Source organism: Mus caroli, chromosome 2, assembly GCF_900094665.2.
Source record: "Mus caroli chromosome 2, CAROLI_EIJ_v1.1, whole genome shotgun sequence".
Taxonomy (NCBI): Eukaryota; Metazoa; Chordata; class Mammalia; order Rodentia; family Muridae; genus Mus; species Mus caroli.
In genome coordinates this window covers 33,898,191-33,921,320 of record NC_034571.1, presented here as the reverse complement: position 1 = coordinate 33,921,320, position 23,130 = coordinate 33,898,191, and the positions used below count along the sequence as shown (strand labels likewise).

General features: G+C 40.4%; 1 protein-coding gene across 8 annotated transcripts in view; it reads left to right on the top strand.

Moving 5' to 3' along the window:
• Window positions 1-23,130, top strand: part of Dennd1a (DENN domain containing 1A) — a 474,661-nt gene that overhangs the window by 241,852 nt on the left and 209,679 nt on the right. For 7 of the 8 annotated variants that reach the window (XM_029474571.1, XM_021183620.1, XM_029474570.1 and 4 more), the window contains one exon: window positions 7,211-7,321. In XM_029474571.1, the coding sequence (XP_029330431.1) occupies window positions 7,211-7,321 (111 nt within the window). Of the gene's footprint in view, window positions 1-7,210; window positions 7,322-23,130 lie in introns of those variants that run through there. The other variant, XM_029474573.1, reaches the window with a different exon arrangement.

The following is a 23,130-nucleotide window of genomic DNA, read 5'->3' as shown; positions in this document are numbered from 1 at the left end:
AGCAGAATAGTAGTACCAATCTGCCAGTCTCCTAACACATACCATTCCATTTTAATCCCTGCCAGCTACTCTGTGAGAGGTAGACATGAGCCCTATTTCACATGCACAGAGCCCAGTGCTCATAGGCTCTGGTTGCTAGCCTTAGTCTTCAGGTCAGCAGGGTGTAGCAACCCCTGTTCAGAAAGTTTGGCCCCCTAGGGTCGACTTGTGATATTCATGAGAAAAAAAATGATATTTTATATCTGAAACACAACAAAGCAAGGAAGCTTTTATGCTAAGGAGACTGAACTTTTGTGAGACCAATTTGTGTGGGTTTGACACAGAATCACTATAGAGCTCTAGCCATGTTGAAATTTGCATTTTAATCTCTTGGTGATTTTTCAAGGATTAATTTAAAATGACTAAATTGCTGCATTGCAAATTGAAACAAGCAATAACCACAGGGTTGTTAATGTGCTGTCATGGATAGAACATGGATTTCAGAGACAGCCAGACACAGGGCCCCACCAGCCTGAGCCCTTGGGCTTCTTGTCTTCTTAGAACCTCAGCATTCTAATCTGATAAAGGGAAGTACAAAGAGCAGAAGTTTTAAATGGTAAGTTTCAAGGACAGTGCTGAGCACCACTAGAACTTTCTTTTTCTCCTCATTCTAGTTTCCTGGAGATTCAACCTCCTGAGGTCTCAGTATGACTGCAAGCTGAGGAATGTGATTCCCCATTGCTTGTCCTTTCTGGATGTTAGCTGACATTCTTGGCTGTACAAATTAATGTCTTCCCTCCCTGAGATATGTCTTAGTGGCCCCTGCCATCACTGGTGTGGTGAATAGGGTGTGGCGGCCCGTGCTTAACATAGAAGAGGTTTCTGCAGACACATTGATTGTCTCTGCTAAAGGACGACCTAAATTTAAGAAAGTAAGCAACTGAAGGACATATGCCCTTTAGAATATGAAACCTAACAACATTATGATTTCTGACATCAGAGAAAGGTTAGTGTAAGTAAAGAAGGAAGAGCTAGTACTTTTTTAATGCCCTTCAGTTCTGGTAGCTCAGACCAGGCACCATTTGTTATTTCCTAAGCTCTTACACTAGACAGTGATGTGATTGTTAGCCCCTTTGAAGAACAGGGAAACACAAAGTTGTAAATTCACTTATTTAGTAGCTGAGTGCAAAAACCAAAATTCATACCTGGGTGGGTCTAAGCCCAGTATGGAGATGTTTCTAGGCCAAGGTCTCAGTAACATGTGTGTGTTCCTAAGAGATCATTAGTGTGAGCAATGTGACTAATGCATGAATAGTTGGTTAGTGCCACTTGTCCTTTAAGGATGGAGGATTAATACCTGGAACTTGTAGATGCATGACTACATGCTACTAATGACTAACTGACTGACTGACTGACTGACTGACTGACTGGTTGGATGAATGAATGAACTAACAAAGTGCCAGACCCTGAGAGAGGAAAAAGAACAGCTCCTTAGAGCTGGCTTTTGGGGCAATTTGTCTACAAGTTGTTAATGAAAAGCAAATGTGGAAAATTAATTCTTTCCACTTTCAGCTCCTTGTTGAAGTTAATTCTCATTATTTCTACAATTTCTTTGTAAAAATATTTTCTTGCTTTTCGCTGAAAAACGATTACTATGTAATTGCTCATCAGGGTTTTCTTTGTCTATCAAGATAACACATGTAGGAGTAAATTTTATGCAGTCAGTAATTAAATGAGCATAAATCTTTATAAATTTTAAACAAGTGACCTGCATTTAAGAAAAAGTCACAGATCATGGACAGATGTGTAGTAATAATTACATTGTAAGCTGACTGCATAAGAGATATTTTGTTTTGCACCCAGGTTTTGAAGTTTATTTTTGATTAATGGATAATCATATAGGCCTTAATTTGAAGTATTAAACCTGTCTTAATTATCTGGTCAGTGTCATACCAAGTAGCTAATGATGCGAGGAAAGTGTTTAGCTGGATGGTTATATGTGACATTGCCCAGACTCCACTTTGTCAAAAGATGCACCATGCTCTAGAAAAGATTTATGAAGTTATTGTAGCTTTCACAAATAAACAAAGTTGAGATGGCAGAAGTGGACCTGTTATCAAATACTGAGATTGTTCCTATGAGTTGTTGGATCGTTGTTTATTCTAATAGTCTTTTTCCTGTGCACAGAGGATAAAGCTGGCCTCGGTAACTCTGCTTTCTGTTCTATAATGCACTTTTCTCATTTGACTGTTCAAATGAATTTGCAGATTTTTTTCTTGGGCAGATTATTTTAGAACCCCAAATTTGTAATTCCCTTATAAGAATCTGATACCACTGGTACCACTAAGATAACTTAAATTTTTTTTTAATCACTTAAAGGCTTAAGCTGTTTTCATATTGTAAAAGTTGGGCCTAATGACAAAACATACCTGTACTTTCAGTTACTCAGAACACTTAGTTGAGAGGAAGCCTGAAGCTTAAGATCTGGGGACCAGTTTGAACAATGTAGCAAGATTCTGTTTCTCTTTAAAGAAAAAAGTCATATTGTAAAATATTTGAGTAAGAGTTATTTTAGGACTTGAGACCCATTTACACAACCAAGCCTTTGACCCAGGAATCAGTCTCTAGAGTGAATGCAATGAGTCTTTATTCCTGTACGGAGATGGAGTCTCAGAGTCTAATCAAATGACAGACTGGGGCAGACTAACATCTGCTTTGAAGGCTCCAAGGAGTACCCAGCTTAGAGTCGGTTCTTTGGTTTGAGGATTATCTCATTTCCCTATGGTATTGAACCTAAGACGCTTTCTCTCTAAGCCACACGATATCCCCTCCTGGGCCCAGCTCTTTCCAACCCAACCCCCGACCTCCACCTGCTTCATAACCTCAGGCATGGAGCACAGTGAGTGTGAAGCCCCCAGCCACTTAGGCTGGTGCTAGAGCAAACAGAGAGCAAGAAAGGAACAGCTCCTGGGAGGTGCTCCTTGGGGGCATGGGGTTTGCTAGGTGTTGCTCCCCTCTTTGTCTAGATTGAGACCTTTGCCAATGTCTTTTTTGTACAGATGAAAAATAGAAGCTAGGGGTTCAAGAACACGATGCGGCACGTAACTTCCAAAAATTCACCTTTCATGCTGCACTGTCTGGAGTCCCCCTTGGATCTGAATTCTGGCCAGACTGGCACTTTCATATTCCTGCTGTCCATCCATACAGGGGATGGGAGAGGTGAACAGTGTATAATAAAGTCCAAGCAAAGAAAGGAGTTTTCTCAAACCTAGAAATGGACTGGCACTAAAAAAACCCCAAGACCAGAGTGCAGAGCCCAGGAAACAGTCCTCCAAGCAGGTCGGTCCTCATTTCCTGGCAGGAGTATTATTACCTGGTAGTAACTGGCACAGGATGAAGGGGTAGGTACTTGGGCTTACCTGTGATAGAGTTGCAGTGGTCCAAAGTTTCATGCTGAGGAAAAGGAAGCAGAAATACCATGTTCAACAGGAATGGTGGTTGTTTAGAAGGAGGGTTGACATTCAAACAAATAGAAATGTTTGGACAAACAGAAGGTGTGGTGTACAGAGCCTTGGAACCATGGAGGCCATAGTGCCAAAGAGCCTTTCTTCCTTCCCTCTCCAAGTCTAATCCTGTGGTTAAGAGTGGTTTTGTGGGGATTTTGTTTGTTTGTTTGTTTTAACATATATAGGTAAAGTTTTCTTTTGAACTGATTACACATTTGGATTCTTTTCCCCCTGGAGTGTGGCAGTAACCAGATAAGTGGTTAATAGGTCCTAGGTCCTCCATTTGCCTTCTTTTTTCCTGCTGTCATAGGCTTTGAGATTTTTGTTTTGTTTTGTTTTGTTTTGTTTTGTTTTGTTTTGTTTTGTTTTATGTGTGTAGCTGTTTTGCATGTATGTAGTATGTGCATCACATACGTTCATGGTATCCACAGAGGCCCAAAGAGGGTGTCAGATCCTCTATAACTGGAGTTACAGAAATTTGTGAGCTTCCATGTGGATGCTAGGAATTGAACCTAGGTCCTGTGGAAGAGTAGCCAGTGTTCTTAACTGCCTCGCCAGCCTCAAGGAGCTCTTTTTGAAACCCAAATGTGATCCTGTCCTTTTTCCTGTGGCCTTTCACTAGCACTGAGTCACCTATCTGACTCAGCTTGAGTTTCTGTCAGGTGCCTTTTTCTTCTTAATATACTGCACTGTCTCTGCTAGACCACTCTCCCATGCCCTGCTTACCAGAGCCAAAGGACAGGTAGTCTTCAACCACTTGATTCCTCTACATACAGATTTATTCTTTCATCAAACTGCGAGAGTGCTGGACTTTGTAATTTGTCCACAGGTACTCAACCTAGTAGAAAAACATACTTAAATATGAGTTACTATAAGATAGGGACAAATTGCCATGGAAACACAAAGGAGCATTTGGCAGAGGAATCCAGGAACCCTTCCAGGAGGAGGTGACACAAGGCTGATCTCCTCTGTTTAGAAATGAACATGTTTAGAATGGAGAAGAGTATTCTGAGAGGAAGTAAAGGCCTGATGGGTGGGAATGACAGAGCAAGTCTGGGAAGTTGAGCTTTGCCATGGAGCTTAAGCTATTGGGCACTTAACAACAAGAGGGAGATCCCTGTCTCCAAGGCACTTGGCGGAAACTAAGAGTGAGCCAGGACCCCCTCTGCCCTGCGAGTGCTCCCCTGTCCAAGAAGTTCCTCAGTTGGGGCCGTTGGCACTCCCTCCCACTCTGGCGGGTGGCATCCCAGAAGGAAAGAGGCAGGGGAGGAAGCAGATAAGAGAGACAGCTTCTGTTTAGACACAAATATCTTGGTGATCAGCACAGATGGGATGAGAAATACCAAAAAAAGTACATGACAGTTTAGAAAGAATTTGGCTAAATGTTACATATTTTTAACATACCTGTGTAGAGTTTTGGACCAAGCACCTGTGTCCCTCCAATCTCGACTGGGAATGGGGGCCTGCCTCAGTTGAGTGGTGTTTTGTTTCAAAAACACACCCTTTCCCATCCACAAAAGTATCCTTGTGAATTTTTTTTTCCTCCCACCAAAATAAGGCACAGGATTTGTCTCTGACGCTGTGTCTCCCTATTTGGACGGCAAGCTGTGTAACATATTTCTCCTCAGCGTGAAGCTTCTTGGCAGACTCTTGAGGCCACGTTTTGGTGGCTTCAGAGTTATCTTTGGATCTGTCAAAAGTGCTAATGGGCTTTCTGGCCTTCTTTAAGCTCCTCATTTCTATTTTCTTGTTACTTCTATCCTCTTCTAAAAGAAAAATTCATATAATTCATCAGCATTTAAGCTCTCTCTGAAATGCTCAGCTGAGGGCCTTGTATTTTTGTTTGTGAGAACTGCTCTGCCGTGTCACTGTCTCAGGAACAAACCCCACCCTGACATCATTAACTCAGCCCTCCTCAGTCCACTGGGCAGAGGAGTGCTTCTTGCCCAGTTTCATCAGACTTTAGCGCTCTTTTTTTTTTTTTTTTTCATCGAGTTTGTTAGGAGGCAAACTGGTATAGCTGTTAACAGATAACTTTTAGATTCAAGAGACCTGCTCTTGGCTCTGCCCTTTCTAACTGGGTGATCTTTATAGATAACTAAGGCTTTGTAAGCTTTTATTTCTCCACTGAGACATGGTAATGCTTACCTAAAAGTTATTAGGAGGAAGAGAAAGAACATAGATAAAGCACACATTGCCTGGCATGTAAAGATTCTGCTATAAACAGGGCAACAATTCCCTAAGTTCCCTAAGGGGCAGGAGAGTTCCCTCTTCTTTGCACATATATTTCCTCTTATTTTCCCTTACACTCAATACTTTATGAATGTGATATTTTAAGGTATTATATACTTTAAGGTATTATATATTTAAACCCTAAACTGAGTCTTCTGCTGTTCACTTATCATGTGACCCTTGTTATATTACATTACTTTTCTGTGCTTCTGTTTTACAACTTTAAATAGAGAAAGTGACATCTATGTACAAGGTATGGTTTTATAGTTAAAGCAGGATGACCTGTGTAAAGCCTCATCATGTTAGATAGCGAATGAGCAATATCTAGGAGGGACAGTATAAGAGAGTGGTTAGCGTAGGGGAGAAAAGCTATCAATCCACTTGCTCTTTATTTGTGAAGTTTGGTGGTTAGCCTAATACTCTGGTCAAACAGTAATAAATCATGAGATAAACGCACATTCTTATCCTTAACCATAATATTGTGGAAAAGCACTTTATGGTATTTTGCATATAAAATCTACTGGTTTACTTAAATTATGGGTTGTAGATCTTTAATCATGATAAACTGACACTCGTGGCAACAGCTTACCTTCCCTCCTTTCATTTCCTGAGAGTTGCACTGTACAGTATTGAAACCCTGTAACATTAAAGAAATTAGTGTATTCGTGTGTATTATTAATGTCAGGTGGACATAGAAAGGGTTGTAGAAATGAAATGTTATCCATTTCCCTGCTGAAATCTGAAGAGTTCTAATCCATAATGCTAATTAAAGGAATGAACCCCAGGATACAGGGAAAAACAAAAGCTGTTTAAAACACTTTATTGTCACAACTTGCTGCTTGCTTATCTACATCTTCTCCCTTTTAAGGGAAGTATTTGGGAGTTGTAAGTCTTTGAAATTGCTTTCATTCTAGCAGAGCCAGTTTGGAAAGTGTATGCTCTGAATGTGAACAGTAAGGATGAGGCAGGCAATGCCCCACGTTTGTGCTAGGATCTACTGGGTAGAAGTGCCTGAAGGTTGGACACTTTCTTTTGCTAGGATACAGGGCAACATATGTTGGAAAAGTTCTAGGACCTTGGGTCCAAAGATGAGAGCAGAGTCCTGTCTTCATTGCTTATTAGGTCAATTGATCTCAGAGAATCTTCCTCAGCCTTGGTTTCATCGTTTTTGAGATTGTAGGGTTCCTGTGCTTCTCATCCTTTGGAATGACATGAAAAGCAAACACAGTGCTATGTATGACGACCTCAAGTTGTAACCCATAATCACCACACAAAGATGCAGTTGCTCAGGCTGCTCATTTCCACGGCCTCTTTGAACTTTGCATTTCATGATTTCATACATGAGTGGAGCTGGGGCTTCCAGGTAGAAAGAGTGGGACAGGAAGAAGAGCACATGCCTTCTGATTATTTGCTTTCTCCTGCTTTTATGAGATACTGTTCGTAATAAGAACAAACAAAATAAGCCACAAGCCTTGCTTTCTTCTTTTTCCTAGAGAAATCTGACAGAATATTTTGTGGCTGTGGATGTGAACAACATGTTGCATCTGTACGCCAGCATGCTGTATGAACGCCGGATCCTCATCATCTGCAGCAAGCTCAGTACCGTGAGTAGACCGTCTCGAGACGGCTTTGCAGTCATCTAATTTTAATTGAAGGATGTATCGGCAAGATTAAAGAAAATTTTAGGAAAATGAATCAGCCACATTCCCCTCATATGGTAATACATCATCGTCATTAATTATTCATGTCCCTTTACAGTGTCAAAGCCCATTTCATTTATTCTTACAGTCTCATGATCAATTATAAATAGTTTTGTGCCTATCTCCACATAAGCTTATTTTTGTCATTTCTTTAAAATGCCAGCACTATGTTCCATTGTAGTGATATAGCTACGATTTACTAAAGTCTTCTTCTCTTGGTGGCCATTTAGGTTGTTAATAGATAAATCCTCTAGTAGATGATACTGCAGCAAACATCTTTGAGCTCCCTGTTATTGAAGCAGCCCACAAATATATGGGGACTTTGTAAATAATATATATGTTAAGCAGTGGGATCTCTGGTCAAAGGCTTTGATAAGCACCAAGAATTGGGGGCTGCCAGGTTGTTTCCCCAGAAGGCTGGGCCTGTGAACAGTGAATGTTGTCATCTGTATACAAGTGAACTACTTTCACTAACAGCCTTTGCTAGAATTGTCTGTGTCTTTGTATGTATTGTCTGTGTGCTTATGCTACCTTTTAATCTTGCAATAAAAATAGATATAAATGATATATTAAGTTTTAACTTTAATATCTTTGGTTAGAGGTAACTATTTTCCATTAGTTTATTTCCTCTGTGTATTTTGTTAATTTCTTTTCCCATTTATCTTATAGGAGGGTTGATGGTTTGTTCTGTTTTGTGGGTTTTGAAAAAATTGGGTGTGTGGTATGTGGTTTGTGGGGCGGGGGGAGGTGTCTGTGTGTGTGATTTGCATGTTTAGAAGTAAATGTGTATACATTTGTGTGCATGTAGAAGCTCAAGGATAATGCCAGGTGGCTTTGTCTAGTTTATATTTTGAGGCCAGGTCTCTCATTGAACCTGGCACTTGAGGTTTTAGACATCTTGTTTACCCAAGGATTCCCTGTCTCATCCTCCTGCCTACTGAGATTACTAGCAAGCCACCACCCTATCCAGCTTTTTTATGTGAGATCAGGAAATCTGAACTCCAGTCCTCACATTTAACATGGCAAGTGCTTTACCCACTGAGCCATCTCTCAGTCCCTGCTTTTGTCTGTTTGAGATAGAGTTTCTGCTTTATAATCCAGACTTGCCTTGATCTCACTATATAGCCCAAACTGACCCCAAACTCATGACTGGCAATCCTACTTCATCCTATGACTCAAGTGTGAGCCACCATGCTCAGACTGTTTTGTTTTGTTTTTCTCTAAGTTAGAGTGAGTTCCTGTATTGTATTAATAATAACTTTTGTGTGTTTAACATAAATTTTCTTATTTACATTTTAATTTTTTTACCTGATGTCTTAGTCAGGGTTTCTATTCCTGCACAAACATCATGACCAAGAAGCAAGTTGGGGAGGAAAGGGTTTATTCAGCTTACAATTCCATACTGCTGTTTATCACCAAGGAAGTCAGGACTGGAACTCAAGCAGGTCAGGAAGCAGGAGCTGATGCAGAGGCCATGGAGGAATGTTCTTTACTGGCTTGCTTCCCCTGGCTTGCTCAGCCTGCTCTCTTATAGAACCCAAGACTACCAGCCCAGAGATGGCACCACCCACAAGGGGCCTTTCCCCCTTGATTACTAATTGTGAAAATGCCATACAGCTGGATCTCATGGAGGCACTTCCTCAACTGAAGCTCCTTGCTCTGTGATAACACCAGCTGTGTCAAGTTGACACACAAGTAGCCAGTACACCTGATAAGTATGGTTAATAATTTTATGAAAGTTCTCAGGTTCCAGAAGGTTAAAGTCACTTTATAGCAAATACTGATATTATTTCATCTAGTCACTGGTAGTAATTTAGTGAAACTGCTTTATTACATTTATCCACTTACTCAACTTGTTAGCATGTGTGTGTTCACATAAACCTGTGTTTAGAGGCCAGCGAACATCTTGTGTCTCTTTCTCAAGTTCTGTGCATCTTCTTTTAAAGGAAAAAAATAGATTATTTATTTGTATTTATATGAGTACACTGTAGCTGTCTTCAGACAAACTAGAAGAGGGCATCAGATCCCATTACAGATGGTTGTGAGCCACCATGTGGTTGCTGGGAATTGAACTCAGTACCTCTGGAAGACCACCCATCTCTCCAGTCCTTTTTTTTTTTTTTTTTTGAGACAGGGTTTTTTTTTTCAAACCCAGAATCACAGGGTGATTCTAAAATTAATTGGAAAAGCCAAAAGAAAGAGCCAAAATCATACTTGAAGAAAATGAATGGATTGTGATAGCTTTAGCTTGCTTTAGTAAAACTTTCTGTAAAGCTATATTCACTGGTCTGCTGTGCTAGTGGTTACACTGGGAATGTAGGCAGGCTAATGGCACAGAATAGAGGCCCAGGAACAGCCCACAAGAATACAAGGGCTCTATAAATAACAAAGGAGGCACTGAACTGTCTGTCAAAACCAGGCAGACATGTCAGCAGTACTTGTCCACCTGTGGAGGGAAAAGAAGAGTGTTTGTTTTACTCGTACAAAACTAAATTTCAAATGAATTCATGTTTAAATATGAACAAACCCAGCATACTGATAAAGCTATCAATGTGGTATACCCTAGCCCATTTTCAGTCTTCAGCTGGATTAGGGTCCAACAGTCTCTTCTCAGAATATCAAGTACTAAATACTGTGTTGGACACCATGTGGCCTTCTTTGCAACTGGACTCTGACCCACTTATTTATAGTAGATAAACCAGTGGCTAAGACTGACTTCCAACAATGCTTTGGGTACAAGAGTGACAGCAGGGCACACTGGGTCTTGTCACCATTTTATTGTTAATAACTGAGTTAGGTGGCAGGTTTAGGTGGCTTAAGTTTTCTTATTTAAAATTTATTTGTATGATGTATTTAATTTTATATGTGGTTCTAGTTCAAGAACTTTTATCAGAAAAATAAGATGCCAAGCCTAAGGAATAGAAACAAAGTAGTTCCTGTACAAAGGTTAAAGAATCAATGATGTGGAGCTTGAGAGATGGCTCAGCAGTTAAGAGCACTGACTGCTCTTCCAGAGGTCTGGAGTTCAAATCCCAGCATCCACATGGTGGCTCACAACCATCTGTAACGTGATCTGATGCCCTCTTCTGATGTGTCTGAAGACAGCTATGGTGTACTCATGTACCTTAAATAAATAAATCTTTTTTAAAAATCAATGATGCCTAAGATTTTACAGCTCTGGAAATGAGAAGATAATGAAGCAGTGTCTCAAACTTCTAACCCATCATTCTGTACCCAACTAATAGAATTCAGAAGAGAGTCCAACTGCCTTGTCATACCTATCAACATCTGGTATCTGTAGTCTGTACTGTGCCTATCCTTGTGGGTAAACTGTCCTCTATAACCAGTCACTCTGAATGTCCATGGACTTTGTCCCACAATGTATTTCAATAGTCAACATCAAACAAAAATAGACAAAAGTTCCTGATTTCCTGAAGCTTGCATTTGAGTAAAGGAGACCTTAAATCAGAATGTACACTACCTATAAAGGCCCAGTAGCTACTGAGAAGTACCCAGGAATGGAGAACAGAGGAGACAGTGGAGAGGAGTGAGGAAAGAGATCAGGATTTTCTCTGGCATGAGAAACGCCTTTTGAGAAGGTGCGTCTGAGTGCCTCATTCTGCCTCCATGCTACCTTGAGGAAGTGCTCCAGCAGAGAAGCAAGAGCTTAGTTCTGCCCAGTCTTTGTTTCTCCTCTGCTGGTGCTTTCAAAAGCGCACACCAACATGATACAGAGACTCCTAAACCATAATGACAAAACATGGTCAGGGAGGTGTCTCCTAAGGTAAAGGCACTTGCTGCCAAGGCTGATAACCTAAGGTCAGTCTTCAACACCCACGTGGTGGTGGTAGAAGGAAAGGACTTACTACTGCAAGTTGTTCTCCAACCTCCACATGCACATATGCATGCATGCACACACATATAAATGAAAAAAAAAGACAGCTTCCTGTGAATCATATCCACTTCATCCCACTTATGTTCTTCCCTTTACCCCTTTAATATTCTCCCCTTTAGAACAAAATTCCTTGAAAATCATCTATTTCCTGTCTAGTCTCTCTGCTCTTGTTCGCTCACCATTTTACTGGAGTAGTTTTGAGTGAGCAGTTGACCTCATTTTAGTAAAATTAAAATGAGTTAATACTTGTAAAGTCTTAGGACATGGTCTGCTTTGTAGTATGTGTACATGTTCATAAAAAATCAATAAATGCTTTAATGAGAGGTCAAATTTTAATATTTCAAATCAAAACCAAAAAATGATGACTTAGAAATAAGATGAATTCTGTGTTATGTGATTGAGTTAAAGGTAAGGAGAATTTCAAATGCGTGTTAATTTTACTTTTTTGTGGGTAAGGTTGTTAGGTTTTGTTTGTTTACAGATGGTTGACTGCAGCTGAGATCTGGGTTCTGTGACTGGTGCTGAAACTAAGCTCTTCTTGGGAGATGGGATTCTGCTCCCAGCCAGAAGGCATGCAGTAGCATCCAGATTCTCTTCTGTATGTGGAATCTTTGAGGTTGAAGGAGTTGAGCAGACAGGAGTTGGGTTCAAGCCTTTGGTCCTCTCCAGATTCAGCATTTGAATGAAGGTCTTGCCATTGTTGCCTCTGACTTCATCCAGCACAGCTTTTACTTACTCACTGATGAGGCAGATGTGAAGTCTGTTTTAGTCTCAGTTGTTCTGAGGACCCTCATGGGAGATGCTGATGTACCTATATTACCTCAACAAACCACGGTCTCTAGTTTGCCTGACAGATATAGCTTAATGCTCTTCACAGCTATTGAGGATCTGAAAGATAACGGTTACCGAGCACTCCAGAGTGCAACTTCTGTAATACAGACTGTCTGAAGACAAACCTAGCACTGCTTAGTTCAGAGTCAGATAATGTGTATCCCAGGGTGTCCCGGTCAATAACGTTGTGATATTCTGTATAAGACAAATGTAAGTTTTTGTTCTCTTTGCCCAGTTAATGTTTATTGATTGTTTTCCTTTATAAATGATAAATAGGGAAGGCTTAGCTAAATCTTGTTCTCTGATTTCTTGGAACACAAGAATCCTATTTTTCTCCCATATTTTCACATCCAGGTTTAACTCATTGCTTTTTGGAAATACTGTGGACAGCTAGTATATCAAAGATAGGAACATCTTAGAAATTATACCTTGTAATACCATCATTACTCCATGTATTTAGAATTATTTTATAGAGAAGCCTGTTCATTTGGGAAGGTGAAAAAAACTTGCTTGAAGTCAATGTAATAGAGAGAAAGAAAGAAAGAGACAGAGACACAAAATAGATCGTGAAGTTCTGTGTAGGAGGAATTTTCTAGAAAAAAAGAAATAGTCAGAAACTATGGGTACAAGGGAATCTCAGCCCCTTCAGAATTCTTATTTTGCCACCAGGTTTTATTATTTGGGACCGTTTTGTGTGGGAACCACCACTAGAACCAGATGATAGAATAGGTTCCTAAGTGCATCCACCCCACAAAGAAAATTAGAAAACTCTTATAAAAAGCCAAAATGATAAGAGCTGGTAGCCAAGATGACTGGATGAACTGGTTGTACTAATCTAGATGAAGAGTAAACCAGGCTACATAGCAATTAGAGGGTTTGTGTAGCTCAGGGACTACCAGAGAAGGTCAGAGATGATATCTCCAGAATAAATGTCTACATCACCTTCATGTAGACCCACACACTCAGTATTTCGTAAAGCAAACCCTTGGCCTTTCTTAAGATACTTTTACATTAACTTTTCTGAGCCATATATTCAGTGTATGAAGTGCTATGTAACATACATTCTTGTGCATACTCATATATCCATAGGTATATTTGCATAGGTATGTCTATGGCATCTGTGATTATCATATTCCCATTAGTTTTTGTAACAACCCCAGGAGCAACTTGGTTTCATTACCTTTTTGTACATAAAAATACTAACAACCAAAAAGTTGAAATGCCTTGTATAAGATGAGCTGAAGAGATAAAATTAAAAACCACTTCTTTTGGGAACCCTCTGGCTACCTCATACTGCTTCCTCGGTAACTCTCCGCTTGTCATGAGTACCTCATGACACTTGTGCACCCAGAAACATTCTTGGCTTGATTCCAATGACCATGGATCTGAGTGCGTGCTTGCTGTTGCCTTCACATGCACACAGCTAAGCTCTTCACTTCAGATTTCATAAGCAACAGCCCCCCACCCCACCCTACCCCCACACACTACCACCATGTGCCCAGCTCAAATCTTGGCACAAGGAATGCACACCTCCCTCTCTTGGCCAGTGCCCCTTCCTCTACCATTGTCAGTGCTTTGTTAGACTTCATGTCTGCCCAGTCTCCCCAGCTCCCTTGATCAGAGTGTGAGGGTAGGACTCTGAGCCAGCACAATGGCTTCAGGGGCCATGGGCTGTACTTCCTTCCAGCTTTCTGTTTCTTAACTGTAACTGCCCCCATTATAAGTTAGGGGTGCTAGAAGAACTTTTGAAACCCCAGACTCTTCAGTTAATTGATGAAAAGTCATGTTTACTTCACTAAAGGATTTATTTAGACTACCCAGGGGATGGGTTTAAACAAATACTTAAGAAGAAAGCACCATTCGATGGCAAATCAATTATGCAGTTGAGTTTCCACATATAATTATGTATAGATCCCATATATAATTACATTAATATGTATTAATGTAATTTATATAATTACATTAATATGCATTAATGTAATTATAGTTTACAATTAATATTTTTCTAGTGTACCTCATTTAGAGAAAAGAAAAAAACTAACAAAACTATTTTTTCCGTTTCTTCTCAGCTAGACAAACACACATTTCCCCAGAGAATGTAGGACTTGGGTAGGGTCTGTGTACTGATGCCCTGGACAAGTGGTAGGTGATAATTGTGTCTTGTCGCCACATCCCCAGCTTGGCCTTTGTAGATGTTTCAGTGTTCACGAGAAGTCCTGGATCCTTTCCCAACCTTGCCTGCCCCATCATACTCACTCACACAGACAGCAGTCCATTGTCTGAGCACACCATCTGCTCTGGTGACCTGAGAAAGGACAGTTTGTAGCTGAGACACATTTTCAGATTTGCTTTAATTTTCACTTCTTTTTGGAGGAACTCCACCTTAACATAGCCGTGTCAGCCCAGGCGGTGGCCAGGCATCTTACCAGCATGTGCAAAGCTTTCCTGGTTCTTCTACACGAGAACAAACTAATCCTGTTTGCTTATCTGTAGCCCTTGAAGCAAAGAAGAGAGTGGCAGTTTAAGGAGGTTTGAAACACTGGACTTGAGCCAGGGCCTCTTTGCCTGCACACTCCACTCTGCATGTTCCAGCCGTAGGAACAAACTGCATTATTTTGTTTCAAACTGTGCTCAAGGGAAGCCAAGACCTTGTAACTGGAAACTTCCCAAAGAGTGAAGTCTAAGACTAAATTTAGTGTTCTATTTAAAAAATAAAATAAATCGAACATTTTGTTTGTTCATCTTTTATATGTTGAGAGAGGGGGTGGGGTTGAGATTAACCTAGTCACACTGACAACCTAAGAAGAGTATTCAAAGAAGTGAGAAGCAAGCTAATCCTTTTGGTGAAGAGGGAAATCCTTAACAAAATGTAATGAAGTGGCATGAAATACAGGCTCAGCAGCCAAACTCACGAGTAACATAGCCTCTCTAATCTCCATTACATAAAATTTTATCGTGGCTCAGAGAATATGAAAAGCCATTAAAATAAATGAAAGAAACCTCCACTGATAGGAAGCAGGAGAAAAGATTGCTATGTTTTATTTATGTCGGTTTTTAAAACATAAATATAATTCACTGCTTTTTGAACTGTATTCATTTAATTATGTGTAAGTTGGTTTTCTTCTGTTTACCTTGAACTGTAACTGGACCAAAAAGAGCCTTGTGATGTCGAGGAGACTATAATACAATACAGTGTGTTAGCAGTAGAGTGTGTGATCCTTTAATACAACCTCAGCCCACCCCAGTTGCCACACTGATTTTTATCCTCCTCTATTGCCACTTCTGTAGTTTGAACAAACACTGAACACCTGCTTTGGACTAGACAGAGCATTTAGATTATTAGCAATTCCAAATACTGTTAGAAACACCCAGGATCCATGCTTAAAAAGCAGGTTCACAGACAGCATCTCCAAACACTTCAGTTCAAAAGGTCTAGTGAAGAACCCAGGATGTTTTATTTTGTTTTTCCAGATTTCCCTATTGATTGATATGCAACCAGATTTGGGATCATGGAGCATACTGTCCTTCCCCTCAGAAGCAATATTAATTTGTTGGTATTGATGTACCACTGGTTCATCTGCACTTAGAACTGTATAACCAAGATTGTATATGTTTGTTTAGAAGGCAGTCATGAAGACAGACTAGCACTTAGTTCTTTGAGAGATCTTCTCTTTGTGAGTTTTGGTTGTGGCCTTGGCCATTCTAGAGAAGGGCATCTCTAGGCATAATCCAGCTTTTCATAGTGCTGTGGAGAATAGAGCAACCAACCATGTGACTCAGGATGCATTGGTGATAATAGATCTAGAAGCAAGATAGGAATTTTTAGCCATTTCGTTAAAACATACCTAAAATTTTATTACTTGAACAATAGGGGCAATTTGCAGAATAAATATATTTTTTTCTGTGGTGGGGGTGGGGAGCAGTGTGTCTGTGTATGTACAGTTGTACTCATCTGAAAGTGTATGCGGTAACTAGAACCTGACACTGGGATGCCTTTTCTCAATCATTTCTGTACATTATTACTATTTGTGTTGTTTATTTGTTTATTTTGAGACAATTTATCACTCAACCTGAATCTAGTTGTTTGCACTAGGCTGGCTGACCAGTGAGCCCCAGGATCTTCCTGTCTTCAGCCCCCAGCTCTGGGTTACAAGCATGTACTTTTTTTTTATGTGTTCTAAAGCTCTAAATTCAAATGTTCAAGCTTATGCAACAATCTGTTTAGCCACTGAAATGTCTCCAGTCCTGGGTATTCTTTAGGTTTTAGCAGAAGAGATTATTTCTTATGACTTATAAATCATACCTCTACCCAAGAAACACAAATGGGCAATATTAAAACTACTTCCCTCTTAATATGCTTGAAAATCTCTAAATGGTGTCCACTTTGGCACACATCTCAAAGGCATTTGTTAAGGAAGCAACACTGAAGCACTATGTACTATGTTAATTGGACGAGGATTTATCATTTCCTCTGCTGATTTTGAAAGTGGCATATATGGTCACTTTGGAGTGCTGTGAGACCAGGCCATGCACACAAGGATTTGTACAAACATAAGAGAAAAATCACAGGTTTGCTTTTCTCCTAGCTTGTTGGCTACTGAATCTCCCAGCTAGGTGCCTTAGACAGTCCTGTGGGTAGTAGAATCTTCCTCAGAAAAAGGACAGCAGGGTTGGAGGAGAGAGAATCAGACTTTAAGTCAGGGTCATTCTGTTCTGACACTGCCTGTCTCTGCCATATATTTAATCTCCTTGCGCCATTTTTAGCCACTTGGCCATGGGCAAATTGACCTCTGACATCTCTCTGCTTCTTACTCTAAAAGTGGGACTGGTAAGGGTTCATAATCATAGAAGAGGTAAAACCATAACCCAGCACTGACTATACACTATTCATTCTATGAATGCCACTTGTCACTGAATGTCATCTTTGTAGGCAGTGACCCCTGACCTAACTTTCAGAGTCAAAGAAGGTGGTTCCAGAGATCCTGAAACATTTTGCATGCTCTGTGTGTATGACTGATGGTGGTGACAGTGAAATCCTCAAGCCACAAAGACATAACAACATGAAGGTTTTGTGTCTCCAGTCATGTCCTACAAGTCACTAAGTCACTGACTGAAGGGTCATTCAATAGAGCTTAAGTGGCCCAAGTAGCTGCTGTATTCACATGGCTCACCTGGCCTCCTAAAGGAAGGAATATAAGCAGCCTCTCTGTCTTCATTCACGCAGCTCAGAAAGCTCTGATGAGCCAATCTCTACTGCTCGATGCTCGCCCCAGGCAGAATCAGGGATTCCTTCTATATATACTGACATACTTGAACCTCTATTATAGCACCTCTTTCATAATGCTTTTGTGTTGAAGTTGATTGTTTGCATTTTGATCTTTCTCTGTCTATTTTAACTTGCTTGAGGGCATGGTGTGTACACATAGTGGATGCTCAGTAATTGTCTGATTAATGTAGATCAGAGCACACAGGCAGCTTCATGAGAGTAGAGAGCATAAGCTCAGAAGCCTGGCTTCCCAAGGTTCATATCCTAGCTCATACCTGAGCTCTGTGACCATAGACAAATTTTCTTACCTGCAAAATGGAGACATTAATATAACTCCCTCATAGAGCTATTACGGGGGGTGAATGAGTTAAACACATGTAAAACACATTTCCCATGTAAACATAGTCATGAAAGGGACTGGTTTGGGCGTTAGTCTTTTTGGGTTTGCTCTAACTTTCTAAAGTTGGGTTTGGGATTTGCTCCATAAGGGAGATTTTTCATCTATTCATGCAACGTTAGGAACTCACCACCCACCTCTCTCTTTTCCCACTGATAGTGCTTATGACTCCTAATTTAATTATGTTAGATTTCTTTTGGTGTGTGTTTGTTTGTTGAGACTGAGTGTTTCTGTATAGTAGTCCTGGCTGTCCTGGCATTCACTCTGTAGACTAGACTGGCCTCAAACTCAGAGATCTGCCTGCCTCTGCCTTCTGAGTCCTGGAAGTAAAGGTGTGTGTCACCACACCAGCGTGCTAGGCTTTGAAGAAGAAAAAAAGGCATCATTAAAACACTGATATAAACCTATTAGTTAAACATAAACTATAATCTTAAGAGGTTTGAAAGTAAATATAAATCCACTTAGACTCAGTGAGATGGCCAACTGATTTCTTCCTGAGTGCCAGCTTTGACTCACTGATGACAGATGCACATTAGGAGGGATCCTGCAGCCATCTCCTTGTTCAGCAATGGCTGTCACAGGCACAGAATAGAGGTGCAGCCACACACTTGCTATCTGTTTTTATATGGCTTTTTATTAATCATGCAACCTTGTCTTTTTCTTTTTCACCTTAAAGATGAAAAGAAGTGCTTTCCTCTCTTGTGGTGGCTTCTTCCCGACAGCGTAGCTTACCTTGCTGTAGTTTCTGTCTCAGCTTTAGGAGCTAACACTTTTCTCTGGCAGTTTTCTTTGCTTTGATGTTTTGAAGTGTCAAATCTTGGCATGAAAGCTTTTTACTCTGATTAATAACTTGCTCTAATTACTCTAGCTAGGAGATAGCTATAAAAAGAAAGTGGAAAGAGGAGGAATTAAGCGAGAAAGCTGCTGCTCCACTGGATCATGGCGTTCTCTGAGGCCTGACTCTACTTGACCACATTAGAATTTGTTTGGCTTTGGTTTTCATTTCCCTAAAGATAATGGAGGAGGAGGAGAGCTAAGCTGAGTTCCACCAACCACAAGAGAAACTACTTGAAGAAAGATTTCTTCCCTTACTCATCTGAATAGGATCACTGCATCTCATCTTCTAAGCAGGGTGTTCTTTGCTCTTCTTGTCACACATTAAGTGTCTGTCTGAACTAGGGGAAGGCTGATTGACTTTAAAGCCAACTCTTCCACTCCTAATATAGTCAATACAATTGGAGCATAGTCAAACCACTTCTAATTTAATATTTTTTCTTTACATGACAAGGTTTGCTCACAGAGTACCTGCAAACTTTTTGCTGATTCTATAGTAGAGTTCCCAGTTGAAAATAATTTGTAATTAAAAGCAAAAATCACAGAGCTGTTTGAGTCACAGCAACACTTATTTCCCGACAGCCACAAAGACTGTAAGTAAAGAACCTACTTCTCAAGCTGACAATGCTAATAAGTTCCCCAAGACACAACATTCTCTAAGCCATTGGACAAAGGATGAATCTTGTTGAAAAGCATGGACTTTAAAGTTACAAATCTGCAGTTCTTTCTCAATTCTTTATTTCATCAGTTTGTTTTTGTTTAAACCCAGAGGGGAAATCCAGATGCCTCTCACCCTGTAAAGCAGGTGTCAGTCTGATTGTTTAACATTCTCAGCTCAAGGATGTGAAGAATGACTGCAACCATCCGATCCCTCTGTGCCAGCCTTTAGATCCTAGAGTCTCAATTCTTTCTCAAAAAATATGCAGTTTCCGGAAGTGAACTATTGAGCTACTACAGCTTGCAAGAATGTTGGGTGACCTTGCCTAGCATTCTTCTTGACGTTAAGCCAGGACAGTCTCATGTTCCTCAAACACTTGACCCAGCACCTGCCCAGTGTCAGGCAACATAGGAAATAAGGAAACGCTTTGAATATGGTCCCTGTCCTTGCAGAACTGCAGCTGGAGCCTTGTTCTGGGTCTTCTCCCATTATCGCCTCCTGAGCTCTTCCAAGTGTTGAGGAGAGATGGAGTAGACATAGAGGAAGGCTGTGCTCCCCACTGGAGGGAAAGGTGGCACTTCTTAGTTCAAGAGTTTGGGGAGGGGGGTGTCCTTGTAGTAGCAAAGGTGAGAAACAGGCTTTGAAAATGGACCCTAGCTGATTTCTGCTTGGCCAATCGAGATAGAGGAGGTGCATCCTTCATGTCAAAGGATGGACATTCCTCTAGGGTTAAAGCTACAAGGGCACACGAATCTTGCAGGCCAGCCTCTAACTTTTCATGTTAGGGAAATTAAGACCCATGAGAGGTAGTAGTTTGCTCAAATAAAAAAGACAGTTAGTGGAAGACTCCCTTTTAAGTGTTCAGAAAGGAGCATGGCAAAAAGCAAGACATTCTGATTGGTATGTCCAGGCCGACATGTAAACCTTTCCATGACTAGCAGTCATTATCTAGAATTCCTCTGGGGATTAAAGTCGCAGTTAGTTAATTGATAATCCCCAGGAAGTGATTAGATATGTGGTTTTTTAAATGATTATTTTTCTAGTCCAACACTCCCATGCCTTAGGCATGTAATAAAGTTTTTCTGTTCTTTTTCTCATTTAAAAAGAAAAAGAATAATTACTGGTACTCTCTCCTAGATATTTGGCCATTTAACAGCAAGTCAGATGAGTATTTGAATAATTGGGTATTGCTGACAGGGATAGTATTCATACATTTTGGAATGCTCTGTACAGTGATGGCACCAGGTAGACACAAAGATGCTTTCTAATTTAATTTATGTGTTGTAGAAATAGGAGCCATTATCATCTGACAGGACCTGTGTGAGAATCCCGATTCTGTCACTTTGTCACCATGTGGCCTTGGGCTAGTTATTTCACCTTTGAGACTGTTTCCTGTCTATGAAGTGTGGTAGAGAGTGTGTCTGGGTACCTATGTGAGCATACCTCTAAAACAAGGCTTCCCATGAGCCTCCATCCTAATTCTGTGCCTGCTGCATGTACTGCAGGGATTTTTCTTTTAGAATGGGGTCTTATTTTTAATCCTGTATTATGGAATCAGATGAAACATTGGAATCTTATGACTTAACCATCAGTTTATCTACTATCTCTGAGAAATACGTTAAACTGAAAACACAAAAGAGCAGGCATGGCATCTTGTGCTTTCTTTCACCTGCATCATTGATCACTCCCCATTCATGTCCTACCCACATTGTTGTTTCTCTTTTTCCCAGCCACACAGGAAACTAATGAAGCCAGATATAGAGCTCTAAGATATAACTGACCTTGTGCACCTTTAATTGAGGACAGAATTTGCTAAAGTGCCGCCACCACCCACCAGTGGTTACTTTACAGCCTGTGTCCTGGCTAGACTGGCTGTTGGGTGTATAATTTGTCTAGTTTTGTCTGGAGCCTTAGACTATTCAGCTGCTTCAGGGCAAAATCTTTTGGGGTGTCATTAAATGGGATTGATAATTGGCTTCTGATGAATATTCATTGTAACTAATGACTTTGGGCAAATTTTACACATACAATCTTTCTATTCTCCTACCAAGTGAGATATTTGATAGAATCATTTTCCTCAACTTATACTTCAATTAAATATTCACATACCCCTTTGTTGACTATACTCCTTATTGTATACTTTCATTACATTAAGACTTTATCCTCTATAGGAAATGAGTATAGTCCTTCAGACTCCTATATGTGGCTGGTGATACTATGTAGAACTCTGTATATCATATCTGGGTTAATGTAGATGTACGGAGACCCCATTGCAGTTAGCTTAGCCACTGTTGTTAACAATACACAGAATGAGTGTCACTTTATATTTTGGGAAACAGCCAAATAATCTTCTGCTTGGTTTGTTTGTTTTCTTAATCAAATGGGTGAATGTGTCTTACCCAAATTGTAGAGACTTGGCCTTAGAAAATCTCTAATGAAATGATGAAACACCCTTAAAAGCTTGTACGTTTGTCTGTTTGTTTTTAATGAAGTATAACTAGTTTAAAATCTTATCATTTAATCTGGTAGTTTTATTTTGAGATTAAGGAGTTAAGTCAAAAATGTTGTCTAGAGACAAGCACTGGTGGCACACACCTTTAATCCCAGTACTTGGAAAGCAGAGACAGGCAGATCTCTGAATTTGAGGCTAGTCTGGTGTACAGAATGAGTTCTAGGATAGCCAGAGCTACACAGAAAAACCCTGTCTCAGGAGCAGAGGTAGAGGTGGGATATTGTCTAAAGATAAGAATTGGCCTAAAACAATTTAAACAAATAAGAAACAGGGAATCCAGTCCCACGTCAAACAAAATCATCCTAGTGAATAACTTATGATAATTTCAAACATATTCATGTGATGATGTTACCTTAGTACTGAATAGATTTTCATATATTACAGTTGCATATATTACAGTTCATCTATTTATTTAATGTACTGTAGAAATATAGCACAGGCATTTGATTGGATGGATGGATGGATGGATGGATGGATGGATGAACTGATGGGCAGACGGGTGGATGGATGGGTGGATGGATGATTCAATTTTTCCAAAAAGTGGTATATTTGTATGTCTAAGCTTGTCCTTGTTTTGGAATGAGAGTTTGCTGAACTCCCATTGTTAATGAAATTGTTAGACAGTGCCTAATATATAAGCTAAGCTACTGGCTATCTCCCCACCCCCCAAGACAGGGTTTCTCTGTGTAGCCTTTGCTGTCCTGGAACTCACTCTGTAGACCAGGCCGGCCTCGAACTCAGAAATCCGCCTGCCTCTGCCTCCCAAGTGCTGGGATTAAAGGCGCGCGCCACCATGCCTGGCTGTTACTGGCTATCTTTATGTTGTAAATATAGTCTAAATCAGAATCTGGTTGTTTGTCTGGTTTTTAATTTATTCAGGGTGCACACTGTGTTGACAAACACTTATATGCATGCAGTTGAGAAATGTGGAGATGAAAAAAGATAGGGCCTTTGTGTATACTGTAACCAGGGGACAAACTTCAGTAATTACAGTTCATTTAGTAACAGAGTCAAGGCAAGGCTACAGAGAAGAGAGGAGAGCTTGGTCAGGGGCCTAAGGGAAGAGTTTGCCAGCAGAACTAATTCCTGCAGTTTTGAGAGATGGGTAAAAGAGTGAGGGAAGGGAAGGAGTCCATCACTCCATTACTTCTGCAAATGGTATGCTCCAAGGGCAAGCTGGGGAGGCAGCTGAGTTTGGTTGAAGATGCTGCCTCACAGATAAACCAGATCTGGCACAGGCATTCTATTCTAGCTGTGCCCTAAAGGCTTGAGAGCAATAAGTGATGTGACTGAACCTGCATGGAGCAAGAATGCTGGTTA